General features: G+C 45.0%; 8 protein-coding genes across 8 annotated transcripts; 6 read left to right on the forward strand and 2 right to left on the reverse strand.

Moving 5' to 3' along the window:
- Positions 1-1,510: 1,510 nt before the first annotated feature.
- F5891DRAFT_953753 (uncharacterized protein) lies at positions 1,511-2,931 on the forward strand (the record flags this gene model as incomplete). Its single annotated transcript, XM_041375206.1, has 5 exons — positions 1,511-1,583; positions 1,635-1,858; positions 1,906-2,232; positions 2,279-2,508; positions 2,556-2,931. The coding sequence occupies 5 exons, from the start codon at positions 1,511-1,513 to the stop codon at positions 2,929-2,931; spliced, it is 1,230 nt and encodes a 409-aa protein (XP_041225080.1).
- Positions 2,932-4,134: 1,203 nt separating this feature from the next.
- F5891DRAFT_953717 (uncharacterized protein) lies at positions 4,135-4,498 on the forward strand (the record flags this gene model as incomplete). Its single annotated transcript, XM_041375203.1, has 2 exons — positions 4,135-4,311; positions 4,361-4,498. Coding segments are annotated over 2 exons (315 nt in total), but the record flags the coding sequence as incomplete, so codon positions are not given.
- A 683-nt stretch (positions 4,499-5,181) lies between these two features.
- F5891DRAFT_1189642 (uncharacterized protein) lies at positions 5,182-7,141 on the forward strand (the record flags this gene model as incomplete). The annotated part of the gene is made up of 9 exons (XM_041367194.1): positions 5,182-5,235; positions 5,286-5,343; positions 5,405-5,463; positions 5,528-5,560; positions 5,598-5,853; positions 5,923-6,104; positions 6,153-6,342; positions 6,389-6,469; positions 6,909-7,141. 9 exons carry the CDS (start codon positions 5,182-5,184, stop codon positions 7,139-7,141), a joined length of 1,146 nt encoding a protein of 381 aa, XP_041225082.1.
- Positions 7,142-7,343: 202 nt separating this feature from the next.
- On the reverse strand, positions 7,344-8,198 carry F5891DRAFT_1233226 (uncharacterized protein; the record flags this gene model as incomplete). Its single annotated transcript, XM_041369603.1, has 3 exons — positions 7,344-7,407; positions 7,463-7,653; positions 7,887-8,198. The coding sequence occupies 3 exons, from the start codon at positions 8,196-8,198 to the stop codon at positions 7,344-7,346; spliced, it is 567 nt and encodes a 188-aa protein (XP_041225083.1).
- Positions 8,199-9,722: 1,524 nt separating this feature from the next.
- F5891DRAFT_1189644 (uncharacterized protein) lies at positions 9,723-13,146 on the reverse strand (the record flags this gene model as incomplete). The annotated part of the gene is made up of 8 exons (XM_041367195.1): positions 9,723-10,180; positions 10,226-10,551; positions 10,603-10,808; positions 10,854-11,300; positions 11,352-12,241; positions 12,288-12,588; positions 12,636-12,994; positions 13,059-13,146. 8 exons carry the CDS (start codon positions 13,144-13,146, stop codon positions 9,723-9,725), a joined length of 3,075 nt encoding a protein of 1,024 aa, XP_041225084.1.
- A 2,129-nt stretch (positions 13,147-15,275) lies between these two features.
- F5891DRAFT_953743 (uncharacterized protein) lies at positions 15,276-15,646 on the forward strand (the record flags this gene model as incomplete). Its single annotated transcript, XM_041375205.1, has 2 exons — positions 15,276-15,407; positions 15,464-15,646. Coding segments are annotated over 2 exons (315 nt in total), but the record flags the coding sequence as incomplete, so codon positions are not given.
- A 204-nt stretch (positions 15,647-15,850) lies between these two features.
- Positions 15,851-16,057, forward strand: F5891DRAFT_953648 (uncharacterized protein; the record flags this gene model as incomplete). Its single annotated transcript, XM_041375199.1, has 2 exons — positions 15,851-15,892; positions 15,941-16,057. Coding segments are annotated over 2 exons (159 nt in total), but the record flags the coding sequence as incomplete, so codon positions are not given.
- A 3,349-nt stretch (positions 16,058-19,406) lies between these two features.
- F5891DRAFT_953645 (uncharacterized protein) lies at positions 19,407-20,694 on the forward strand (the record flags this gene model as incomplete). The annotated part of the gene is made up of 6 exons (XM_041375198.1): positions 19,407-19,558; positions 19,616-19,724; positions 19,773-19,966; positions 20,017-20,149; positions 20,200-20,328; positions 20,380-20,694. The coding sequence occupies 6 exons, from the start codon at positions 19,407-19,409 to the stop codon at positions 20,692-20,694; spliced, it is 1,032 nt and encodes a 343-aa protein (XP_041225087.1).
- Between the last annotated feature and the right edge of the window lie 6,000 nt (positions 20,695-26,694).

Here is a 26,694-nt window from a genome sequence, read left to right on the forward strand (position 1 = left end):
CTTCGTAGTGACCCGTGGGTATACCCCTTGCGGGTAATACCCCGGGTCTGTCTCGCTGATACCCGCAAGCAAACCCGTACCTGCACCACGGGTATGGGTATATCTCCGGGTACGGGTACAGGTCCAACTGCGCACACCCACGGGTTTACCTGTTGTAGAGACTTGTGCGTCTCAATGCCGAGTATCCGGCCTTTACCCATACATTCCTAAATAATACAGCTCTAATCCTAAGGACCAGTCTCGTGCGCGCCTCATCCGTACTCGTGCGCACTTAGGCGCGCCTTACCTGCACACGCGCTATGCGCGCCTCCTCCTAGGTCTTCGTGCTATTGTCCATCCATTTGTCCTATGTCCTTACTGATTTGCTGGTGCGTTATTCCTATCTCATCCATTGAACTAATGAAATCTTCGGTCCGACGTCCGTGCTACATATAGAAAGTCTATTTAAACTTAGTTATAATTAGAGTTGATATGGTTACTTGGTTCGGGAGCGTGCTCGGAAGCGCGCCACTTAGCGTAATCTCCATTCTTAAATACAGAAGGGTTTCTTTTGGTTCTGGTACTTACTTTCCCCTTATCTTTGTGTACTGGAAAGTGTATAGATCACCTCCTCACTTGTTATCCGATCTGATTCTCCTGTCAATCATCCATCTGTGCATCCACTCCTCAATAGGATCTTTCTTTTAACGCTCTAGGCGCGCCTTCACTTTGTGCGCGCGCATTCTCGAACCTCCCGCTCACGCGCGCATCTCGCGTGCCTTCGCGCGCGTTACCTTCTTGCACCTGTTAGCGCCCGCCTAGCTCATAGAGTTTCCCTCCACTTTTATTTCGAGGAACTTCTCTCAGTGGTTGTCCTTTGGGTCGAGTTGTTGTCTCGTATCCCGGTCTTGCTGTTGAGTACCCTTTAGTTGTAAGTGTTTTCACGTATAGTCAAGATTCCTCATCTACACCGTGCAGTTCCCTACTCACATGATGTTCGAGGGCGATATTGCCAGACTCATATCCTGATAGCTAACCATCAGCTTCAATGCAAGGAGGCAGTGAATGTAAGCCGTCAGGCTCTAGTCCAAGGTATATCTTCACATTTTTATCACTTGCTTCTAACTAACGGTAATTTCTCTTAGAGATGTCGAGCGAGGAACGCCACTGGTTGGTGGAGAGCATGATGACTGACTACTATGGAATGGATGTCGAAGCCATACCATACACTGCACCTCCAGGAGAGGAAGGGATGGAATGGAGCCATGCAGGCAGTGGGGAACACGAGGCATTTGAAGGACTGGCTGGTCAAATAGCGGACATTAGTGGCTAGTACATATTTTTTTCATCTGTCTCTATTGTTGCTCATGCCATTCACCAGCCACTATCATATGATATTGATCTCCATACTCAGGAGGACCGCACATACAGCCAAACAAATCACTGGCATCTTCAAATAGACTTGCTCATGGATGCTTACCTGGACTACCACTTCCATGATTCAGGAGATGGTTTACCGACCTTTGACGACATGCCTGCAGAGCCACTTCCGGACTATTCTTCCAGTGTTTCATTAACTAACATAGAACTTATTGACCTTTTTAGTATGTTTTATGAACATTCCAAATCTACTATGTGTGCTAATTCACTTTCAGAGCAAAGCCACTCTTCACTTCACTCACAACCCTTCCATGGCAGATACCCGAATGATCGGGCCTTCAAGTTAATTCATCATGGTTACATCGGGTGTGCGCCACTACTATATCCTTGTACGGCTGCTATCTCACTGTGCACTCTTGCTGCATACCGTCAAATGCATCGCTCATGTCCCCGATTCAGCATTCAAGTGCAAGTGAAAAGTCTCTGTTTCCTGCACAATGTACGTGTACATTACATTATTTGACTGATCTAAACCTGCTGTAATAGACTCCCTATCAGCCATACCTCAACATACAATTCTCAGCTGCTTTCGACATCTATCTAGAAATACTTCACCGTGTGAAACAATGTCTTTTGGCAGCACTCAATCATGACACGCTGGACTGGCGCATGCTCAATTCATGCCTGGCTTGCTTCTATAAGCTAGAGGATGAGCTAGTGCTACAATTTGACCAGCTGGTATCCATCAACAGCAATAACAGTTTGAAATGCTGGGACTCCAGTATTTACAGCTCGAACCAACACATTGATTCTTGTAAGGCCTGGTCAGATTATTGGCTTGATCCTTGCGATGTAGACCAGTTTAAGGATGAAGTCAAAACACAAGAGATAAGATGAGTCTCTCTTTGTGCAACTAGAGTCTGACCATACTATGCAGAGGGATACAAATGACAATAACTGGGAGGATGAAATGATCACAGCTGAGGGCACCACCCCAGCACTCAATTGCGTCAACCAATGGCATAATGCTGGTCTGGACACTTGCAAAAAAATGTTTGCCGCAGTCTTTGATCAATCTGGGATCTTTATTGCAGTGTGCCATCATAGGTTTGTTGTTCTAGCCTGCAACATGATATGGAATGGAGAATTGTTAAGTTCTTTCTTAGCTCATCTTAACTAGCACTGATTCACAGTAGAGTGAAATACCCGCTGGCTAGAATTGAGAAGCTCCTTGCCATATATGGGGAAAACAGCGGCTGTGCATATGATATCGGATGCACTTTTTCAAAGACGCTGACAAACAGTTCCTTGGGTATGCGAGCACGCGAGTTAGACCTTCATCTCATGGTGGGCGTGTTTCATGGACATGCCCATAATTGTAAGTGCCAGCTAGACTGGCATCCCATGTACATTCCGGGAACTGGACACACCGAGGGCGAAGGGTGCAAACATGTGTTCTCCTCATTGAATGAGCTTGCTTGTAGCACAAGACACACAAGTCCATTCCACTGGACTATCAAAGAACATTTTTCATTTTGGGATGCTGACAAGTACACCACTCTCAGTGAGTAAATATTGTTACCTTGAAGTCTTCTAATTTCGCCACTGATTCTGCCAGGCAATTTCATTTGGAACCACTATCACGAGGCACTACTAAACTCTATCTAGACGCTCACTGCTGAGCTAGCTACCATCAAAGCTGAGCTATGTCTTACTGACGGAGATCTTTCTCAATTTCTCAAAGATGAATTGTCCGTGCTGAGCGTGCTGCTGATGTTGCTGACCGTGGTATGTTTTATTGGTAAACTCAGATGTTGTGCTAATGTTTTCACAGGTCAACCCAATGATCTTGCGCATATCTTGCCAATCATTGATACTGAAGATACAGACATGGATGCCATTGATCATGAAGAGCAAGACACGTTAACGGAGGACATGGCTGATTTTTTACAGTCAATCATCGACTAACTTAGGCACCATGTACATACCGCAACTTGTACCTTTAGTTCTATATCTCTTTGCAATTCATAACTTTGCCCTAAACACTTGCAATGGATGTGTGATACTCAATCGATATTGTAATGTACAGTGTTCATATATAGAATATCTACTGAGTTGTAACTCTATGGTGCTATGGATGAGATGTAATGTACAGCAGTAATCTATAGCGCCATAATTTAGGATACAACTGTGGATTTGTTTCATTGTTTCTGTCTTGTTGTCTATCCCTCCACAGTTGCCTACATTATCTATACACTATACAATAGATAATACACAGTTGTATCCTACATTATGATGCTATAGATTACTGCTGTACATTACATCTCATCCATAGTGCCATAGGGTTACAACTCAGTAGATATTCTATATAGGACTTCAGAGATGTAGTGTACAGTAGTAAACTATGGCGCCATAATGTAGCATACAACTGTAAATTATTATAGAGCGCTGGGTAGTATTGCATTTGGGGATAGTACATGTAGCCACTAATCTATGTGTACTAGTACATAATAATACTACAGCTGCCATTACTCTAAATTTCTACCATGCACTTGTTGAGCTAGCAAACACAACTTTTCCACCACTGGCACACCTATCAAGAATCCACCATCTCTATTGCTCTTCAAGCCATCATACTCCATGGCATCTTTGCCATCTCCAGGTGACGAATGGATCGGCCACTTCAATATGTCAGGTCTCACTGCACTGTATCATACTTCTACATTTGCCACAGGTTTTAGCAACAATGAGCATCATGATCAAGCAGTTGCATGAGCTTTGCTCAGGCATGATGCTCCTATCGACAGCTCCCATTATCAGACTAAAACATTGGGGGGTCTTCACCCATCATACATCAGCTTCCATCTGTTAAGCAATGTGAATGAGGCAGAAGAGCAGTCCCTTACTCACAGCGAGCTGCTTGAGGCAGCCACCCAGGATGTCTTTGACGCAGTCAGTCATTCTCTTGATTCTTTTCTCAAAACTCACAACATTTTTTCAGCTCACCATGCCAGACTGTCTTGATGGCGGGATATCCCTTCTTATTCGATGCGCTGGCAGTGAAACTCCACCAAATCTTTCCCCTGAACAAGTTCTTATTGATGTCTATATCATGCCACACAAGTTGCAGGAAATATAGCAGCGAATTGGCGGAGATATTGCTGTCTTAGTACAGGCATTCACACAAGAGTTCGCAGTACCTCATCTGCAGCGTTTTTCTACCCACTGTGCCATTGAAAAGGTGAAACCCAGTAGACGCTGTAAGTAAATAAAGTTTTATTATATTCTTTGCATTGCTAACACAAGTTAGTCCCTGCAACTAATATTGACGCTACCGGTCCACAACACCTCCAGGCTCCACCTATGGTTGCCACAGGAGCTCAAATCCAATGCTCTGCGCAACCCCCCGGTACTTTTTTCACCAATCTGCAGTCCCCTCTCCTTTATTTGGACTCTGCTGCCATTTGTCATGGCATTGAATTGGCTGCTGGATCTGCAAACCAAACTACGCCATCAACGCCACACTCAGAGATGCATTGATGCCAGCTGGCTGATGCATTTTCCAAGGCAACCCCACTTGTTGTAGCACCAACTCAGGGACAACAACTCGCTTACAATCTGTCAATGGTTGGGTCACCACTTATTAGTATTGGGCCATATACAGATGCTGCACTTGATCGGTTGAAGTTAGGTGACGAGAATTTGCCGAAACTCTGAACTTTAGTTGGAACAGTTCGCAGCAGCTGATGAGAGGCAGTGTTTAGGTCCCCGACATGGGACTTAACTTACGAAGAAGCTTCCATTTTGTCTAAAGCCCTCCTCATGGACCTACAGGTAGGTATGAGGGACATCAACCCTGAGGTTGCCAAATTGAAGGTTAGTCGCATTCCATTCTTTGCATTTTTTTTATTAATTTATGTCCATAGCACTGGTCATCAGTGCTTAGCACCATTTTCAAGGTCCTTGGCATCTTGATGTGCTTGTGTGCGCTTTACCTTTTTTGTTTTATATTACTGTAGATCTCAAATGTTTTCACCTTGCTTAGTATGGAATAGTGTGATATTTGACCCTAACCGCAATGGACTTGAAAAATACCTTTTCTCGGTGTGTTAAATAGTTGGACAAATATTTGTGGGCCATTGTCTAATTCTCGGCTGCTTGCTTGTAGCCAATGGTTGCCCAGTCATTTTTTGCCAACAAGGTGAGACACTCAGCCACCTGCCCATCGATGTCCAAAGGTTGTCCTCAGTAAAGAAGCCCGTGCTGCTCTCAGGCTCGAGCGGTGTGCCAAATCCCTTCAGTTCAAGGATGTGTTAGATGACACATGGAAGCAGCTTGACGATGCTACCAAAACAATTGGAACTTCACACCATAAAAGCATCTGCCAAGTTCAAAATGATTTATACATAGGTCGTGGACTTCTCTGCTCAAAGTGCTCTAAGGCCAATTTATGGAATGTGTTCTGCTGGAAGAAAAACCAAGATGAAGAGAACAGTAAGTTTTCATTCATATCATGTTGTCGTGCTCTATCATAGTACTCATGCATTGTTTTTTTGCAGATAGCCATGGTACTAACTGTCTGTGAACACAAGTCTGAATACCTCACGCTCTCAAAGGAGCAACAAGATGACCTTCTCACTGAGTTCACTGCGTGGAAGGAGATGAAGAAGACCGGTGTTCGCACCACAGCAGCAAAGTCAAAAATCAATGATATCACACAAACCTTGAAGGCAGTGGAAAACGAGGTATGTTCTCTGTTGTGTTTGTCTCTGACATCGCCTCACATGTTCTAGCTCAAGAGCCTCCAATATCATACGGGTGCGGAATCTATTCTCTACACTACATGTGGATCTACTGATGTTCCCCTCCAAGGTATTGTGTTTGCCACTCAAGGTGTTGACAACTTCATGGATACCGTCATGGGGATCAATAATCAAGATTTAGTGAGTAAAATGGAAGGTGTCGCCATCCAGGGTATGAAAGGTTAGTGTCTTTGTTCTTATTGCTATATTGTTCTGATTATATTCAGGTTCTGCGAAAAACCACCAGAAACGTGTCTCTGATAAATGTGCAGAAATCTGCGACACCCGGGCCATCAACCGAAAGCTTTGTAAGTTTTTTTCCTGCCTTTATGACAATGAATTGATTTAAATTTTATTAATAGAAGAGTGTACTGGTGACCCCGGTGCAAAGATGCAATGGGCACATTACTTCCGCAACATTGTTCAGCAGTACCAGATTGTTGTGGAAGGATGGCCCGATAAAATTCCATTTACAAATCTTAGTCAAGTATTGAGTGCGCTTCCAGACCTCCAGATGCTTTGCAATAGGTGAGATCAAGGTATGATGTTCTGGAGGTCCCTGAGTGATGAAGAATTCGAGAAACTCTGTCTGGAGCACAAAGAGAAGCTCAAGAGTGGCAAGATAATTGATTGCCATCGCTGCACTCGATCTGACAAAGGGACGAAGCGCCGCAGCGCAGCAATGTCTGCAACTACTCTTCACAAATAGTAAAAGAGTGCAGAGACTGTTGAGGATGGCAGCAACAGCAGTGATGCTGCAGAGCCAGCCAAGCCTCACAACACAGCAGCCCCATCTGCTGGGCCCGGGTGTTGCTGCCACTGGTTCTGCATCTCCTTCCATTCCACAGCCTTCTGATTCTCCTGTGCAACAACCGTTGGCAGATGAAGGTCCTAACTCTATCATTCCCTCCTTCGACAGCAAGGCAATGTTGGCTGACTTAGACCGAGCACCTGCATTGTGGAGCTCATTGTTGGAGTGAGGGAGGTCCCTTATACCATGACTTAGCTAATGTTATTTCGGAAGCCATAGCCTGTTCTTACTAGTTTGATGTGTCGTCAATTAGTAGCTTGCATCACTCATTGACGTCAGAATGGAGGTCACGGTGGTGTGTCACAAACATGATGATATATTGTTACATAGTACACAGTTCTCAAGTGCTATGATTGAATGATGTCCTCGTGCTACAGGTACTCGAAAGTCCTTTCAATGATATGCTGGCCCCCAACGGCATCCCTCACTCGACATCTCTAAGAGAGATCAGTGTTAGTTAGAAGCAAGCAACAAGGATGAGAAGACATACCTATTCAAGCTGACAGCTGCAACCTCTTGTTGTTCTGCACGCTCGAGAAAGCAGCGAACAGACAGGATGGCCGCATCGGAGGTGGTCTTGGCATGTCCATGAAACTTGACATCTGAATAGTTCAATCCCCAAGCAATGACTCTGTGGGCGAAGGCAAGTAGCTGAGATGTCCATGAAACTTGACCGTCCATCTAAATAGTGCAATCCCCAAGCAACAACTCTGTGGGTGTAGGCAAGTAGCTAAGTAGCTGACTCAGAGATATCCAGAATATGAATAGTGTGATCCCCAACTGTGATGAGTGGGTGTAGGTGAGTAGCTGAGACCAGGCGGGGTTGGGCATTGTAGAATATGGTTGCAGACAGCAAGGATAATTTGAAATTGGGAGGCAGGTTGGTGCAGATAGCATGCCGGGGGCACACAGACCACTTGAGCACTGGGGCAGGCATTGTAGAGGGCAGTGGTGGGCAAGGATGATAGGGTGGGAGGCAGGTTGGTGCAGGCAGCATGCTGGGGGCGCACAGACCACTGCTCGGAGGTGCTGGGTTTTGGGGTGAAGCAGACATTGTAGCGGGCAGTGATGGCCTGGGTGATGGCTGCTGAGCTACAGAGGGGACGGCAGCACCACGCGGTGTGCAGCAGTGCAGGGGGTGGTAGGAGGCATGACTCGGAACCCGCCAGATCAACCACTACTATGACCAAGACGGGCAATTTGCGGGAACTGCCAGAATCAAGCATGGGGCGGGATAAGGCAGGATACACGCCAGCTAGTAAATTATATAGCCTACAGTACAGTAGATAGAGGTATCAGAATATTTGGGGCGTTATTTAACGCTGATGTTTGGATATTACCATTTCGGAGCCTAAATATAGTTGACAAGGCACACTATTGCTAAGCCTAATGAGGCTTCCCAAACGGGCTATCCAGGTGCTCTTGAGGACAGCTGTGACAAACTTCACAAGGTTCATATGTAGTACTAGTAGGATAATATATGTACTTTCTACACAAATATAGTTCACAAATGACAATGAGGAGGGAAAAAGTGGTTGAGTACCTGTTTTCATAATAATAAAAACATATCTAAAAACAAACATATCATATGTTATGTCACAAAACATAGGTTCAGTTCATCAAGCTAGCTACAGTGTGATGAACCTAAGGTCAAAATTATACAGTGTGCAACAAAACACAAGAGTAGTCGGATAATTCTATTAAGAAACCTCTCATGGGAAACAAACCCCAGGGTTTGTAGCTTAGTAATCCAAACCCATTTACAACTATCAAACAATAGAGGGTTTCTCGCTAATGGTCACTGGCCAGCAACCGGGAGTAGCTCACATTCAATATAGATAGTGGTTGTAGATTGTAGTCTACTGGCTGGTGTGTCCTAGCTGCAAACAAAGGAAATTGAAATCAAATTTGATTCAAAAGTCTACTACTCTAGTACCTGTGTTCATAGATTCTCACAATATAATATTTGTGGCTTTTGTTGTCAGGCAGGACATACACGAGCAACATGTGAAGTACTACTGGCCAGGGTTCAGTGACTCTGGTTCAACTTGACTCAAGTTGCAGTTACTTACTTTAGTGGCCTTTATTGATACCTTATAGCACAAGTAACAGTGATTTTTAAATCAATTGCCAGACAAATGGCAGACAGCGCATGCCAGTCAGTTGAATAACTCCGACTCGGACGACTTACTAGTAGTAAAAGAAAATTGCCTGTTTGGCGCCGGTGGCTACAGACACTATTATTGGTTAACAAAGGTTTTTGGATAAGGTCTATTTTGGGGGTGAGGTTTGTAAGGGTTTGTTTCCCATGGGGGGTTTCTCAATAGAATTATCCAGAGTAGTCAAATGCCAAGTGGAGGGGTTGCGAGTAGTACTAACTTTGGAAGGACATGAAATTACTGTATCTATCTAATTGTTCTCCGAGTCGTGCCTCGAACTTAAACTTGAAATAGAATACAACTCATTCACACAAAACATAGGTGAAATCTGGGAGTCCATGATTACTAGTATGTGTGGATAGTAGCACATAGTACTACTAGCCTTGGAGAACCAATCTGAAGTAGAGTTACTAGTACTACGAGCCAAAACCATGTATTCCCATTTTTGCTGACTCTCAGAAGTTATCATGATCATATGGTTTCACTTGATGAATTTCACTGAAACCACTACTGCTATCTACGGTTTACTACTCTGAGCATTCGCGGCGGCCGAGCATGATGGTAAGGCTAGTACTACTGATTAAACTAGTTTCAGATCGAAGGTGACATAGGTTCTACGAGACATATTTGATCGAAACGAAGAGTAACTAGTACTAGCTTGAAGGGAGCTGTAGTAATACTAGTATTTGTAAACATCTCCACAGTATTTTTTTTGACATTGCACTTCGCTATGGTTAGGATGGCCCCGCGATGCTCCCCATCCAAAATAAGGCACTGCTGGTTCTTTTTGCGTGGAGGAGCTGGACTGAGGTCATGGGCAGGTATGTGATAGTGTTGGATTGCGCCCCCCGTGCCATTGGACGTGCAAAATGCTGCTACACAATTCTCGGGTGCGGGCCCATTCGCACCGCAGAAGGGGTCTGGACATGCGGTTGATACGAACCGCTTGTGTAACCTGCCCCCCATAAAACTCGGTGAGACTTTCAACACCACGTGATACGAAAGTAAGGTTGAGGCAAACTCCTTCTTCATTAACCAAGGTAGCGGGCCTACGATAAAATTAGTTAAATTCTGTGCCGTCGTTGAGGACTCACCATGATGTTGAATTTTCTCCTGTCTGTCCTCATTGTCCTGTGGATCGACAGTCCAAGGGTCAGGTATCGTCTGAGACGAGGTGGACGAATCGACGGCCAATGATTGGTTTATCGCCCCGTCAACATCCTCGGAACTGGCAGTCCAGTTGTTCAGGGCGCTGGAAGGCAGCATGTTGGAACATGTGAGAGAGTGGGAGGAGGCCGTTTTCTGGGGTGGGGGAGTGACACTTCGAGGCGGTGGCTTCAAGTACGATTTCTGCCGCATTTCACAGAAAGAAACTAACTCGTGTCTTTCGAGCATTGTACCGTTCAACCGCATTCCATAACTTTACAACCGTTAGCAATTAAATTAGTGCAGAAACGTGGATACAGCTTACCTAGTGGCCACTTCTGGGAGTTTGAGTAGTATATGCTTCTGCCCGTGCAGTGCAACAGAGCAATCCTCCCTCCCTATATTGTATAGCGTGGCTCTGTAGCCCTTATGCTGACTGCGGATAACGAATACTTCTTTGCCAATAACGCTCTTGAAGGTATCTAGGCTCGCGTTGCGTATCTTCACGACGAACCGTATGGGGACATTAATCTATTACCAATTAGAGATGATCGAGTTGAGATGATCTAGACTTACCAATGTTCCATCAGTTTGAGATGATAGGGTCAAGCGAGCTGTTGGAAGGTCGACGCTTTGCACGACCCCTGTCATCTGATACTCCGGCCCGCGAGCGACAGTCACAAAATCTCCAGGCCTGACATCATAGCCCTTGTCCTTTGTGTACTTTATTGTCTGGGCGATGCGGATCCGCTGAACCCAGACTAAAAGCACTTCAATCATCATCAGTCCTGAACTATATATCTTGTCGTCCACCCGTACATATACAGACGGTGGTTCTCCCGGAGGAAACCAGGCGATGTTCCCGTGTTTCTCTACGTACTGACCGGCAAGTACCTCTACATAATCCCCTATTTCCATTGTATTGGTTTCAGGAGGAGGCTCGAATAATTGCTGCGTTGACAGCTGTTTTTGCAGCACATGCTTCAGAGGACGGCGATCCAAGTAGTGTTTCGAAACTTCAATCTATACAAAGCGTTAGGTAGAGTTGACATCATATTGTTTGTTCATACACACCTCTTCTTTAGTTGCCTCTTGACAAATATGAAATACGTTGTCGGACATTTGAACGATGTGACCTTCCAAACCCAAGTATACACCCGCTATAACTCGAACCGAATCGCCGAGTCGAAACACGCGTTCTATATCCCGAAGTCGGAAGTCTACTTGCGTTCGATGTTGAATATCGAAATTGAATTCCACCGACACACAACCTAACCCATGATCTGTTGAGACAACTTTTCCGATCTCTGAACAAATCTCTCCAGAGATGACCCTAACCTCATCGCCTACGCGGAGGAACTGCATAGAGAACGCCAGCTCAATGCTTTTGACGAAGGGTGTGTCCCATCCAGATTGGAGATGGAGTCGAATGTAGTCGGGATGAGGGGTCGTCACAAGCTCTAGGTCAGAATGATGAAATCTTTTGAGTAACAGCCCCATATAATATCTTTCTCCTTTGAACGAATATCCTATAACTTCGCCGTGATGAGTGATATCGGATACTGCACCATTTGCCGGGAGTCGACATCTGTCTAACAGTGCAGCCGCAGACTTCTCAGACACGGGATAGGGAAAAGACCGCGGGGGGATTAAGACCACGACAAAATCGTCAGCCTGCTTGGAATCATAGATATAGGCTATGTCGCCTTTGTATTTGCCGCGTTGAATGATTCGCACCCACCCCGGGTTGGGAAGTTTGGGTCGTGCACGTTCGACCTCTTGACGTTCTTCGTCTGAGATACGAAGATATTCTCGGACAGATTGTTTATGCGCGGTCAGGAGGAATGACGCGATCGTTTTCGGGCTATCAGACACCATGTATATCTGGCCTGGGATCCAAGCCAAAACGGTGACCGGAAGTCCTTTGCTCCGAAGCTGTGCAGTGATATAGTCAGTTGCAGTTCCTGTGAAGTGATGAGTGACATAAAACTACACGAAAGACGGACATACTGTGAACATGCAGTAGGTACATCTTGCTTTCAATCGTGCCGGGGCACCAGGCCGCTCTGTAAGGAACTTTAAGGCGCCTGTCTGATGACTTCAATGTGTTGACTTCGTTGAAGATGTTGTCGACTGCCGACAAAAAAGTCTGTTTGCCTGATGGTCCTGGCAAGCTCGTGACCTTCGGTGACCGAACCTGAGAGCGACTGCCCTCCTCTCCCCCTTCCTCCTCCTCCTCTTCCTCGTCGTCGTCGTCGTCGTCGTCGCTTGAGCCCTCATCTGCTTTGGCGTCGATGAAGGGATTCTTCGGCTGCACTTGATCAGTATGTATTCACCGAAACTACAATTTTCACTTACTTTGGGTCGTTGACGTGATCGGCGGCTTGTATGGCTCTTGCGAGTGTCCGACAAGCGTCCAAGCGTCCTCGGTGCAGATACTATGACCTGAGAATCTTCTGGTGGGCCCGCCCTATTCGATAGAGAAGCCTGAGGTACATGCTTCGTGTACAAAACCTGAAGATTCGCCAAGGGAGTTGCGTTATCATTCAGGTCGTCAGCAGAGAATAACGCGTCTCGGGCGTCCTTCCAGTCATCCGCGCAGTATCTGTCGCCAAGGTAAGATATGAAGTCCTCTTCCATCTGAGGATAGGTCATCTCAGTGGTGAGGTACTGGAACAGGATGCGCCATGCGCCTTCATCCTCCAGTGGAGATTTGCCTGTATCATATGTTCCAATCTATGAGTCACCAAGATAATTGACAGCATAACAGTCATGACTTACCTTCGCTTCTGACGCGCTTCGGGTTAGGTTCGTCATCACTGTCCGATGACGCTGGCGCTAATGTGCGTTTCATATTGGGCTGCGACATGATTCGGAGCCTCCTTCTGGAACTTGCATGATCAATTGTCTATCATTAGTAGTGAACATGAAACCCTGACATACAGTTCTATTTGAATCTTCTCAAAAAAAGGTTCTCTACGCTATTCTTTTACTATTCCTAGTGATGCAGTATCGAAGTAGTTATAGCGGTGTAGAAACAACAATACTACTAGGAACAAATGATGCTCCTGGCAGTATCTATAAATGTTGATAGGTCGCGCGTTGCCTAGTCTGCGTTGCTTGAGGAGACAAGTGCGTTCGACCCTATAGGGGAAGTGAGTGCAGCAAGGATCTAGAAGTGTGCGCTTAAGCGAAGCGCGAGAAAGCGCAGGAGCGCGCAAGGTACAAAGGCGCGGGAACGCGCGCGCGTATTAGCGCGAAGCACAGGAAAGCGCGCGCGTGTAAGCGGAAATAAGAGAGACTAAACTTATGTGAAGATATAAGCAAGATAAAGGATGTGAGATGTGTTGTGCTAATGAATAGATTTCTACTGCGACTTTCTAAGTAGTAAGTACTAGGTAAAGTTGGGTGAAAAGTAAGGTACATAATAGTATGTACTGCTGGCGCTTATATAGCGCGCCTAAGCGCGCTCATGCGGAGCCGAAGCGCTACCGAGTAGGTATGTAAAAATATATATGAGTGAGAAACTATGATAAAAATAAAGGTGGAACTATGCTAATAAAGGAAATGGAATATACGCACTAGGGAGCTTGGTGGACAGTGGATGGATGCATCTGGATGGCTGGCGCTATAGGGCGCGCAAGCGCGGGAACGCACGCGCGCGTATACATCGTGAAGCGCGGGAATGGTGCGCGCATGGCGCGCGTTGCGTGGGAAAGCTGCGCGTCATATAGGAATCACTGTGGATGGTACACAGAGTGATGCTGCGAGTTGGTGCTGTATACTCCCTAGTGTAAAGCGCCATATCACACTATGAGATGCACGAGTCTCTACAGCGGAAAGAAGACCTTCAAGAGATAGAGGGTCAGTATTTATAGTGAATGACTAATCAGGCGCTACATGATGTCACGGTGTGGCCCCTGCTGCCAGTGCACAATAGTGCAGTGCTGAGTCCACAGCCCGTGCCAAGAATTCTATGACAATGGTACAATATCAATTGTGGCCTAGACTGCTAGTACCACTGAGCACTGACTCAGAGTGCCGTTGTCACGGTGTGGACTGCTGCACAATAACGCAGGACTAATACTACCACTGCCCATGAGAATTCCTTGACAATGGCACAACACATCAGACCGATACTACATAATTACAAGTTCGTGCCAGTGGCGCCGCTGAGACACAAATTGTCAAGTCTCCGACGAGTCCGAGTCCGACGTTCAAGCTTTCTTTATTGAAGTCCTGTACAAATCAGGTCTACCCCACATACCCACTACCCACATTCACTAACTACTAGCAGCACATACTCACTTAATCACAATCGCAAGCTGAAAATTTACATTGTGGAGTCGAAAAAGGAACAATGATAGGGGAAGCCACAGTAGATATAGTGAACGACTCTACGTATTCAGAGTCAGCCGGCAGTACCCGCTTAGTCATTTTGGCTGAGTTTCAATATAGTCATTCACTATAATTGGCACGTCGTATCATACAGTTGCGTTCTTCCGAACTCCCATCTGTACCTAGTACCTAGTACCTAGTACCTACTACCTACTATCTACTACCTACTACCTATTACCTAGTACCTAGTACTACTTTTGCTTACACTTTTGCGAACACAATTATCACGGCTCTGCAAAACCCAGAATGGTCAAATCTTGATGGAAGAACCTCCGGAGTCACGGTAAAGTTCCCTCGAAGAGTGTCATCCAGTTGGACGCTATTCCTTCGGAATGGTGAGAGAAGGGATATTACTGCATTTTGCTCGTTTCGCTGACCAGTTCATCAGACGAACATCAGCACGATATTTCATTCATTCCGAGTCGTGCACGGATGTTTTACGCGCGACCGAATCGTGATCGTGCGTCGCAAAGTATCGTTGTGGGCTTGCCTTGTACCCGTAAACTCCCATACATATCAACCGGTTGAATCCTTCTTACTTTCGTCAAGCGCAGCCACAAGCTGGCGCATATCAGGACCCTGACCCGCGCCTGCAAGCACAGAAGGCTCAGACATCTGAGCAAATATATCTTTCCGTTGCAATACGGTCTATCCAACGTATTCAGCCAGCCGTCAGCCGCTAAAGAAACCTATAAGCAGCCGAATTTTGCTGACAGAGAGCGTGAAATTGAGGTGAGGCTAGGTCTGTCAAGGTACACAGACATCGAATGAATGCGTGTATTTTATAGCTCTTTGGAACATGCAAGACACCGAAGCAGCTGAAGGACGTGCTTGTGCTTTTGGACAAGATGATCTGGCGACATGGCAAATGTCATTATAAGCTACTTAGAGACACAGTTTGTCCATCCAAGGTAGACAAGCTTCAAGTCACAGCGCGCACTAGTCTCATCTTCGCTCATAGATCACGATAACGGACAACAAGACGATGGACAGCAGCATCATACTGGTGAGCAAAATAGAACACTGTCACAGCTTTTTTCCTATCTGTTTGGCAGGAAATGGTGTCTGAGAACTCAATCCAACTAAAATCGCAAGCGTCGCAAATGAACATGACGATTGACTCTGTAGGAAACAGCCTCATCGCAGATTGAGTTCCGGGTAAAAATGAAATAGAACACAAACCGCGATTCCTGGAATTCACTTGTAGTCACGCCAAGGTGCGACTCAGAGACTCGTGCATGCATTATCCCTAACCGTTTCACTAGGTTTTTCGCCATGCTATACTCGTGACTAAGGCTGTTATTCCGAACGCTTTCTGGGGATGCGAGAAGAATTTTGAGGTTTTTCAGGGCTGTATGTGTGTTTATCTCTCACACGCTTAAATTTGGCTAACACTGATCAGATCTTAATGAATTCATTATATGCTGGAGATTTGAAACGTCTACATTACATCACGTACTTCAAGGTTTCAGCACGTCAGAATGCGACTGGTTGATGCCTCCCGGTGAGGGTGCCCGGAAGCAGCATAGAGTATCTGTGACGTTTTCTCTCAAACGTCGTGAACTTCTTGAAGAATTTCTCTTCTGGTACTTCGACTCCTTCCTGCTTCCGCTTCTTAGAGTTCGTATTTTCTTCGACTAAGATGGAGACATCTTAGTATTGACACAAACATTTCCAGACGACGTTCTACGTCACGGAGTCATCCGCATTGCGAAAGCACGTTCTTTACTTTCGTCAAGATGACTGAGAAATCCTCTGTGCACCTTTGATAGACCGACTAAGTGAAAAGACCTTCCAAGAGGTCGAGAAGGTTTGTCTTGAATTACTGGTGTGGCTTAGTTCTTACGCTTCTGTAGCATGAAGCAGAAGAGATCTTGCGCCAACGACAACTCAGATCTGCCTTCATCCGCTTGCTGCCCAAGGAAACTGGTGTTCGCCCCATTGTTAATCTACGACGAAGAGCAAACCCCAAGGTTCGTTTCTCTCAGTGAAATTGGTTGAACTCTTGCACATTGCTAGGCAGGGTCAGTCTACAAGGCCACCGCTATCAATCAACCAGACTCTGAAGACGACATTTGCGATTCTGACATATGAGAAGGTGGCTCATTTCGTGCTACGTTGAAATGACTCTTGCTGATGTCATGGCTAGCAACAACAACCGGACCTCCTTGGAGCGTCCGTTTTCAGCTCCAACAAGATACCAAAAGCTGAAGAGGTTCAAGACGGATTTATCGAAGGACGCACCCTCAGGAAAACTGTGTGATTTATCAATTCAATTGGATTCGTATCACTGACTCGTGTATTTCATAGTCCGAAACTATATTTCGTCAAAGTTGACGTGCAAGTATGCTTCGACACCATAGATCAATTAATGCTGCTAAAGATCATTCACAACATAATATCCGAGGTAGACAGTCGCGTGTGCTTTCAGTTCCAAAACTCACATGATTACGCAGGACAACCATATGATATGGAAGCACGGGCAGGTTGCAGCTGATTTTAAAAAGATCAAACACGAGTATATCAAGCGGGCAGATTCAGACGGTGGGTTATTGTATATCAAGCCGCTGGTTACGTGGTTGATGAGGTATTCCCAAGATGAATCCACGGACTTTGTGGCGTATGCTCGTGAAATGGCTGCTTTCCTATGGGACACGATCTTCATAGATCAGGTTGATCATTTTTTTTTTCTTATTCAAAAGTAGATACACGGCACCCGGATAAAAGCTGCGTGGTCGAACTTGATGTCAAGCTACGCGTGTTCTTGAAATCTACAAACCTTTGATAGACCCTGGTCTGACTAGACCTTTGTCGCAACAGCTACTCGATCTGTCAACGTCTTTCGCAGTAAAGAAAGACATTCATGTAGTTTATGATAATGGTGATCATAATAGTTGGCAGCAGGCAGGAGTCGAGTTTCCGCACAAGCCTCCTCTCAGTAGCTTGACATATCTCAGGTACGTGATATATTCTTCATCTTCTCTGGCGACGGCCTTAACGAGCCACAGGAGATATAGTGAACGACTACTACGTATTCAGAGTCAGCCGGCAGTACCCGCTTAGTCATTTTGGCTGAGTTTCAATATAGTCATTCACTATAATTGGCACGTTGTATCATACAGTTGCGTTCTTCCGAACTCCCATCTGTACCTAGTACCTACTACTTTTGCTAGTGTTATTTATTACGGTTTGTAGACTTGGTATATGATAGTAATGTCATTCAAGTAGTCCTGTACACCCTTTGATTAAGTGTACTGTAGTCACGGTGTTCCGATACCTATATTAGTACACAATTCGAGTTCAATGCTACTACCAACACTAAAACCCCATCACCATGACGGTTCTCAACCTTGCGCTATTTTAGGAACACATCAAAGACTCAGAAGCCAGAGAACAAGCGGCATGATAGATCTGTAAAGGTACGCATCTCTATTTTCGCGAAGTGCACGATTATTCATTCGCAACAATATCAGAACACGCGAACAAGCTGCTAGACATTTTGAAATACCATTTTTATTGTGAGTGTACTGTACTGTGTGAACTTCCTTGCTTAGAGTCTACGTAGGCTTCACATCGAAGCTATCCAAGAACGCCTGGATCGCTTCAACCCTATCAGTGAGCCGGCTCTAGCTCCGCCCACATCTATTGCTGCGCCTACCGATTTTTCGAGTGTCCTCGAACGAGAAGATATCGATGTCGACAGCCCGCTTGAGCCAGCCGATACTGATGTATTGGCTGAGACCCTAATTATGCCTGACAGCGATGATCTTTGGGAGGACCTTGACGAGCCCCCAATATTGCAACTCCATTCTGATTTTATCTTGGATGGCGTTTGAGATGGGAATCGACAAGCCATATGGTAAAGTTGTGTTTATTCACTCCCCTCTGTCTGACCGCGTCGAATAGTGCGCTTCGTAATCCACTCAACGTTACCACAGTCGATGGATGGGTACGTCACGAGTCTACAAGTACGTTTTGTTGAAAAGTTGCTTACTGTCTCAGGTATTACCAGGAGACTACACGCGATGGCGATCCGGCAGACCGCATTCTTTGTAAGCGACCTCGATGGCGATTACCCTTTGCTGCTTGATGTATTATGCTCTTCCAGATTATGCACACAGGGACGCCGTGTCACCTCATCAGTTGACAAGGCTGACCGTCGACGATCATCAATCCTCGCTCATTTCAATGATCGTTTTGATTACCTTTGGCCAAAAGGTTGTGACCTCTATTTGAGAGGAGGAAAAGTTGTTCGCCAGCTGTACACCCTAGAGGCGCAGCAGGCAATCTGATTATTTTAGAATACCTATGGCTATCACATGGTGAAGTTTTCTTTCAGTTCAAAGTTGAACTCGCAGAGGACACTAACCGGCCCTAAACCCTAGTTTTTTTTAATCCCCGTTACGATAGCCCGGACACGGCAACTATTCCTGTTCATTGCATTACGGTATCGATGGCACTCGGATGATGAGTCTTTTCGTTACGATATCGATGGCACACGGCCAGCACATCGTCTTTTCATTACGTACTATCAAACTTTTGACATATAAAGCGGCTCATTTTCCATGCTAGTGGTATCATACCTACGTACTACTTGTAGTATGAGTACCAACGAGAACAATCCTTCCTCTGGCGATCTTTTACGCAAGCGATGTGGTTCAGCCCTTCAGATGGGTCCACGTAAAAAGGCGTAAGTGATCTTTCACATGGTGACGAACCTCCTGACTTGTCATGGTCAGAGTTTCATCGAATCCCCTTGTTCTCCACGGTCAGCATTTTGGTCGAACGGTGTTTGCATTGTGTAATTACCCTGCCCTCCTGACTTCAGGTATACTCCGACTCAATGAATTACAGGACTCTCTCATAGAGGACTATCCCGCGGAGTGAGTTCAATCATGAGCATCAGATACAGTTATCGCTTACGGTACCCCTGATATTAGTATCCGACGGGAACACAGGGTATTCCTGGAGTTGTTGGATTCCTATCCTGGCCTCTTGGATCGTCTGACGGACGGAGAGGAAGAGGATGTTATCCACGTAGGAGAATTGGTAAGTTTTAAGTAACTGAAGGTCAGCATACGATTTACCTTGTAACAGCTAGGTAAAGGGGCGTCCGGCGCGCGGGGCGATGATACTAAAACACTTAAATCTGCTGTCCTCGAATGGCTTGTCCCCAGAGGACAAGTAGTCATACCCCCTCTTTCCCGAAACATCAAGTCTGACCGAGGATTCAACCACAAAGTCACGGGCGCGTTGCTTTGCCCTGCAGGACTTGACTGGTCGACTATAGAGTAAGTCTTTCCACCGCGCAAAATAACTGAAATGTCACTACTCTACCCAGAACCAAGGAGGGTCTGAAGAGCAGTGAAACCGCAGTTCGTGGTGACCAGTGGCCTATATTCTTATATGCAGGTCATGTTTACGATCCCGAAGATCCATGGAAGGGATTATTAAGGAGCGATATACTTATTTTCGTGAGTTGAGTCTATTTAAAATTCTCGCACATAACAGGGTCCTTTCGTAGGGGTTCAAACATGTATTTACATCGCCGAGCTCAGTAGATAAGGAGCCAAAGGCAACGCGCTCCGGCAATGCGTACCTTCATGGCATAAAGTCTGTTACCAAAGGATCCTTGGCCTATATTGCCACGCAGGTACGTAGCAAATTCATAACCGCATTTCTTTCCTATTGATTGTTATTTTAGGTTCGATTTGCGTTGAGTTCGTTGTCCGTATTCTCCCGTACCGACACGGTCACGGACTCGGAGAATTTCTACCATAGCATTCTAGATCTGTTAGAAGATACTGATGAAAGTGAGGAGGTAGGCGACCTGATGCTGTGGTGGACTCGGTTCGTTATGCATTCCATACACCTCAAGCTCCAAACTAATACCTTGTACAGTCGCGTTTTTCCTAACTCTTCATCGTTGCAGCGTTGTATTAGCAAAAACAGCGCGCTCTCAAAGATTCGTGAAAAACGCGCTGCCCTTCAGGAGCGAGCTAATACTGTTACAAATTAATATGATATTTCTCATAATTTTGTTGTTTTGTATAGTCTCCGTAATTAATGAATGCAAGACAATGTTGTGTAAATATAATACTAGAACACAATGAATCCATCTACATGTGTGTAATACTATGTGTGACTGAATTATTGCTTTCATGAGATAACTCATCATCTTCCTGTCAATGATGTTAGACTCCACCATTGGAAACAGTACATGTAAGAGTAGTTACGTTTGACAACGTACCAGCATTTTGCTTTGGCAAGATGACTCATTGTAGTGCTTCAACTCACTGTCAAAGATGTTTGTTCCCCCCATCAAAAGCTGCCTATATATTGCTAGATGCATTTGGTATAGAATCAACAACTTGCTGTGGCCTGGCAACTCACTGTAGTGCCAAGACTTATTGTTGATGATGGTAGACTTCGCAATCAGAAGCAGCTATGGTAAGGGAAGGTATGTCTTACAATTCATGGTCATACCTGGGCACATTGCCAGTGATGGCAGACCTTGCAATTGGAAGCTGCTTATATACAGCTAGTCATAGTTGGTACATTTGACAATAACATCATCACCATGGTAGTTGAATTATAACTGATTATCAAAGGTCTCATACTTGCTACATTTGACAACAACAACACCACCATGGTAGATAAATTATAACTGACTAGCAAATGTCTCATACTTGCTACATTTGACAACAACAACATCACCATGGTAGATAAATTATAACTGACTACCAAAGGGTCTCATACTTGTTACATTTGACAATAACAACATCACCATGCTAGGAGATTATAACTTACTATTAGAAGTCTGCCAATATGACGGCCTACGGGGAATTTCACCTACGTAGTCTACCCATCTATTCCTTTATCAAGTTTTCTGCAGTTTTGATAAAGCTCTGCTAGATTTCATCAAATGCCTGATGATGGTAGACCTCACAATTGGAATCTGCCTATATATAACTAGATACAGTTGGTCATACCTGAGCATAATGTCAGTGATGGCAGACCCTACAATTAGAAGCTACATGTATATAGCTAGTCATACTTGTTACATTTGACAACAACAACGTCACCATGCTAGGAGATTATAACTTACTACTATAAGTCTGCCAATATGATGGCCTACGGGGAATTTCACCTATGTAGTCTACCCATCTATTCCTTTATCAAGTTTGATACAGTTGGTCATACCTGGGCACAGTGCCAGTGATGGTAGACCCCACAATTGGAAGCTATACATATACAGCTAGTTAAACTTGGTACATTTGACAATAACAATGTCACCATGCTAGGAAATTATAACTTACTACTATAAGTCTGCCAATATGATGGCCTACGGGGAATTTCACCTATGTAGTCTACCCATCTATTCCTTTATCAAGTTTGATACAGTTGGTCATACCTGGGCACAGTGCCAGTGATGGTAGACCCCACAATTGGAAGCTATACATATACAGCTAGTTAAACTTGGTACATTTGACAATAACAGCATCATCATGGTAGGTAGATTGCAGCTTACTACTATAAGTCTGCCAATATGATGGCCTATGGGGAATTTCACCTACGTAGTCTACCCATCTATTCCTTTATCAAGTTTTCTGCATTTTTGATAAAGCTTTGCTATATTTCTTCGAATATCTGATGATGGTAGACCTCACAAATGGAGGCTGCCTATATCTAGCTGGGTACAGTTTGTCATACCTGGGCAGAGTGCCAGTGATGGCAGACCTTGTAATTGGAAGCCACCTATGTCACAGTTGGTAGATTTGACAATAAAAAGATCACCATGGTAGGTAGATCACAACTTACTACTATAGGTCTGCCAATATGATAGCTTTGGAATGTTCTGCCTATGTAGTCAAGTCATCTATTCCTTTATCAAGTGGTATGCAATTGTGATAGATATTTTTTATTTTATATATCAGATAAAGTTAGGTAAAGCTTTGTTATACTCGGGTCAAATGCCTGATGCAAGAATGGTTCTTAAGGGTCCGGTTCAGTTTTTTTGTGGTCTGAACACGAACCAAACCATATATTTTTCAAAGCGCCAAAAAAAAACATTCACAATACATCTACATGACATTAGGTAGCTAGTCTAACTACATACCAGCCGCATGCCCCTCTGCCCCTACTGCTGACATATGTCCATTCTTATAGGCTGTCTTCATCAATTGTAGTGCGGAGAATATGGATGGTGCGAGTGCGTTGCGGCGCAGAGTCAATGTGATCCCCGCACTGGAGAAAGTGCATTCAGATGGAACTGCACTGCCTTGAATGGGCAGGTAATCACGCGCAACACGAGCTAGTGTTGGATACTGCAGTGAATGTAACTGATCAAGAATGTAAGCGGGGAACCAATGAATTCAAGGGCTGACTTACACTCCACCACACCACAACATTGTCCATCTCCTCCAATGGTGAAGTAAGGTAGGAGGAGAGCTCTTGATGAGGATTCCATGTGCGATAGTCTGTGGCTTGACGTTCCATGATAGCATCACACATCCAGGAATCATCGTAACGAATCGAAGCTTTTGTTGTTGATGTGGCCATTGGCTCCTTGGCATGTGGTCCTGGGGCCGGAGGCACTTGATAATATTTATCAAACTAAGCATCCATCTGAAGTTAGAGACCAGCAGGATACTTAAGGTTGAATAGTACTTACCACCACTTGAAGATGAGCTTTCCCATTCACAACCTTCATCCCAGTCCATCGCTGTTTGACATATGCTAACTTGTAGTTGGGGTCAAGCACTGTAACACAATGAGACATGGACTCGAGCAAAAAAAATGATACTTACCTAGACAGATAAAGTAGACATCCGAGTTACTAGCTTTCTGGTAGGACTTCTCAACATTCTTGAGACCCTTCCTAATGGCATCCGTGATTATTGCATATTCTGGATTTCCTGCCATTGTCCCCCACGTGCTAGTGAGACACTCTAAAGTAGGTATGGTCTGCCAGGCTGTTGGGTATGCGACCGAGGAGAACAATTGTTGCGCAGTTGCAGTGTAGAGACTAATATCTCTGTGGGCTTGCAGGGATCTTAAATCCCATTGTCTCTATCACTTCCCAATATAGCGCGACTCATATCTCACCCAGTGCGCTCCAGCACTTCGTCAGCCGCTCTCACGCGCCAGCGCTCCAGTCGCTCATTAGTCGTGCATCAGCGCGCCCATCCTTGGTTCCGTCACCCGTCCTCCGTCCATCCATTCCATGTCCATTCGGTTTGTCGGTGTGTATTCTGATTATATTTTCATTGATTCTGACATATCTCCGGCGCTTATGGCCATATTCCATATGTTTTCCGTTATGGACCCTTTTATTACATATTATCTCGCATCCGCTTCACTTCTCGGTTCGCTCTAGCACTTGACAGTGCTTAACATTACTTAGAATATATAGACACGCATAAACTGTATAATGACTATCTTTCTGCCCACACATTGTTGGACTCTAAGTCTAAGTTCTCCCTCTAAAATCTAAAGTATCTAAGTACAATATGGGCACCGCCGCCGTACATTACTAGAAACTCTGCCAATTAGTTTTCTGACTCATTAAGAGTCGCTGTGCTCCACCACCTGCATGCGCTGTAGAAACAACAATACTGTGAGGAACAAATGATGCTCCTGACTGTATCTAAAAATGTTGTAAGGTCGTGCTGTAGAGACTCATGCCTCTCATGGTGCGATATGGCACCTTTCACTAGGAAGTTCACAGCATGAACTTGTAGTATCACTCTGTGTGCACATATTACAGTGATCTATTTCCGTATAATATGAGGGAATGGACGTGCATAATATCCCGTATGATACGGGCCAGCGGACCATGGGCCCATGATCAAAATATCCTCGACTATGACGGATGGGCCAGGAGGCAAATTATTCCCGATGGAGGCGGGTGGGCCCATGCAGGGGATATATAGAGTAGATGAGTGGGCCGATGTACATGAATATTAGGTAGACGGGTGGGCCGAGGTAGTTGGATATTATGCAGATGGGTGTATTAAGGTAGATGTGTATGAGATAGATGGGTAGGTACTTGTTATCACATTCACGGGTGGGCCCAGACACATATTAAATTAGATGGGTGGGCCGAGGGTATTATACAATATTGTATTATACGGGTGGGCCCAGACGCATATTAATTAGACCGGTGGGCCGAGGGTGTTGTATGGGATGTTGTATTAGACGGGTGGGCCGAGGGTGGTATAAAATATAGATGGGTGGGCCCATGTGTATCATAATTGTAAACACGATGGAGCTGAGGTAGTTGTACATCAACCAAATCAGAGGAGGTAATAAAATCAAAGTTACCAAGTTCCTGGAGCAGCAGGTGATCTCCTGACATGGCCTTTGATGGTGCACAGGTTGTCTTGCAAAATTTGGAATCTGGGGTGCGAAGTTTGTGTTACCCTATGAGAAGCCAAGTTCCGATTACCAACCTTTGGGTCAGCCGTACTCAGAGGAGGTAATAAATCAAAGTTCCTGAGTTCCCGGAGCAGCAGGTGATCTCCTGACATGGCCTTTGATGGTGCACAGGTTGTCTTGCAGAATTTGGAATCCAGGGTGTGAAGCTTGTGTTGCCCTATGAGATGCCAAGTTCCGACCACCCAAATTTGGGTCAACCGTACCGACTTCCAAGTTCCGGGACCCGGGAGTCGACAAATGAATATCTGATAACCAGCACACTTCCAATCAGGTAGTATTTCATTGAGCAATGAATCATCCAAGGGGTCTCTTATCAGACTCGGTAGTCAATATAGGCAAATGATAATGAAAACATGAAAGTTGTTATTATGCTATTTTTCAAACCCGAGACCCTGAAACCCATTGTTCAACATGTCCATTTTTCACTCACTGCACAAATCACCAAGTTTCGAGTGCCAAAGCGTGAAACTTGAAACCCAGTGTGCAACATGTCCATTTTTCATGTACATTACACAATTCATTGAGTTCCGAGTGCCAAGTGCTGAAACCCGAACCCCGAGACCCGAAAATATGTATGCAACATTTCCATTTTTCACTTGTTGCACAAATCACTGAGTTTTGAGTGCCAAAGCGTGAAACTTGAAACCCAGTGTGCAACATGTTGATTTTTTATTCATATAACCCAAATCATAGAGTTACGAGTGCCGAACCCCGAGACCCGAAAATATGTACACAACATGTCCATTTTTTACTCACTGCACAAATCACTGAGTTTCAAGTGCCAAAGCGTGAAACTGGAAAGCCAGTGTGTGACATGTTGATTTTTCATTTATATCACACAAATAACCAAGTTCCAAGTGCCAAGTGCCGAAACCCGAAGCCCGAGACCCGAAAATATGTATGCAACATTTCCATTTTTCACTTGTTGCACAAATCACTGAGTTTCAAGTGCCGAAACCCAAAACTCGAAACCCGGCATGCAACATGTCCATTGTTCAATTATATTACACAAGTCATTGAGTTCCGAGCTCCGAGGGCCGAAACCCGAACCCCGAGACCCGAAAATATGTACACATGTCCATTTTTCACTCATTGCACAAATCACCGAGTTTTGAGTGCTGACACCCGAAACTTGAAACCTGGCATGCAACATGTTGATTTTTCATTTACATCACACAAATCATTGAGTTCCGAGGTCCGAGGTCCGAGACCCGAACCCCGAAAATATGTGCACAACATGTCCATTTTTTACTTGTTGCACAAATCACTGAGTTTCAAGTGCCGAAACCCAAAACTCGAAACCCGGCATGCAACATGTCCATTGTTCAATTATATTACACAAGTCATTGAGTTCCGAGCTCCGAGGGCCGAAACCCGAACCCCGAACCCCGAAAATATGTACACAACATGTCCATTTTTCACTCATTGCACAAATCACCGAGTTTTGAGTGCTGAAACCCGAAACTTGAAACCTGGCATGCAACATGTTGATTTTTCATTTACATTACACAAATCATCGAGTTCCAAGTGCCAAGGGCCGAGACCCGAAGCCCAAGACCCGAAAATATGTATGCAACAT

This window comes from Suillus fuscotomentosus (genome assembly GCF_016647785.1).
Source record: "Suillus fuscotomentosus strain FC203 chromosome Unknown F5891scaffold_32, whole genome shotgun sequence".
Lineage (NCBI taxonomy): Eukaryota > Fungi > Basidiomycota > Agaricomycetes > Boletales > Suillaceae > Suillus > Suillus fuscotomentosus.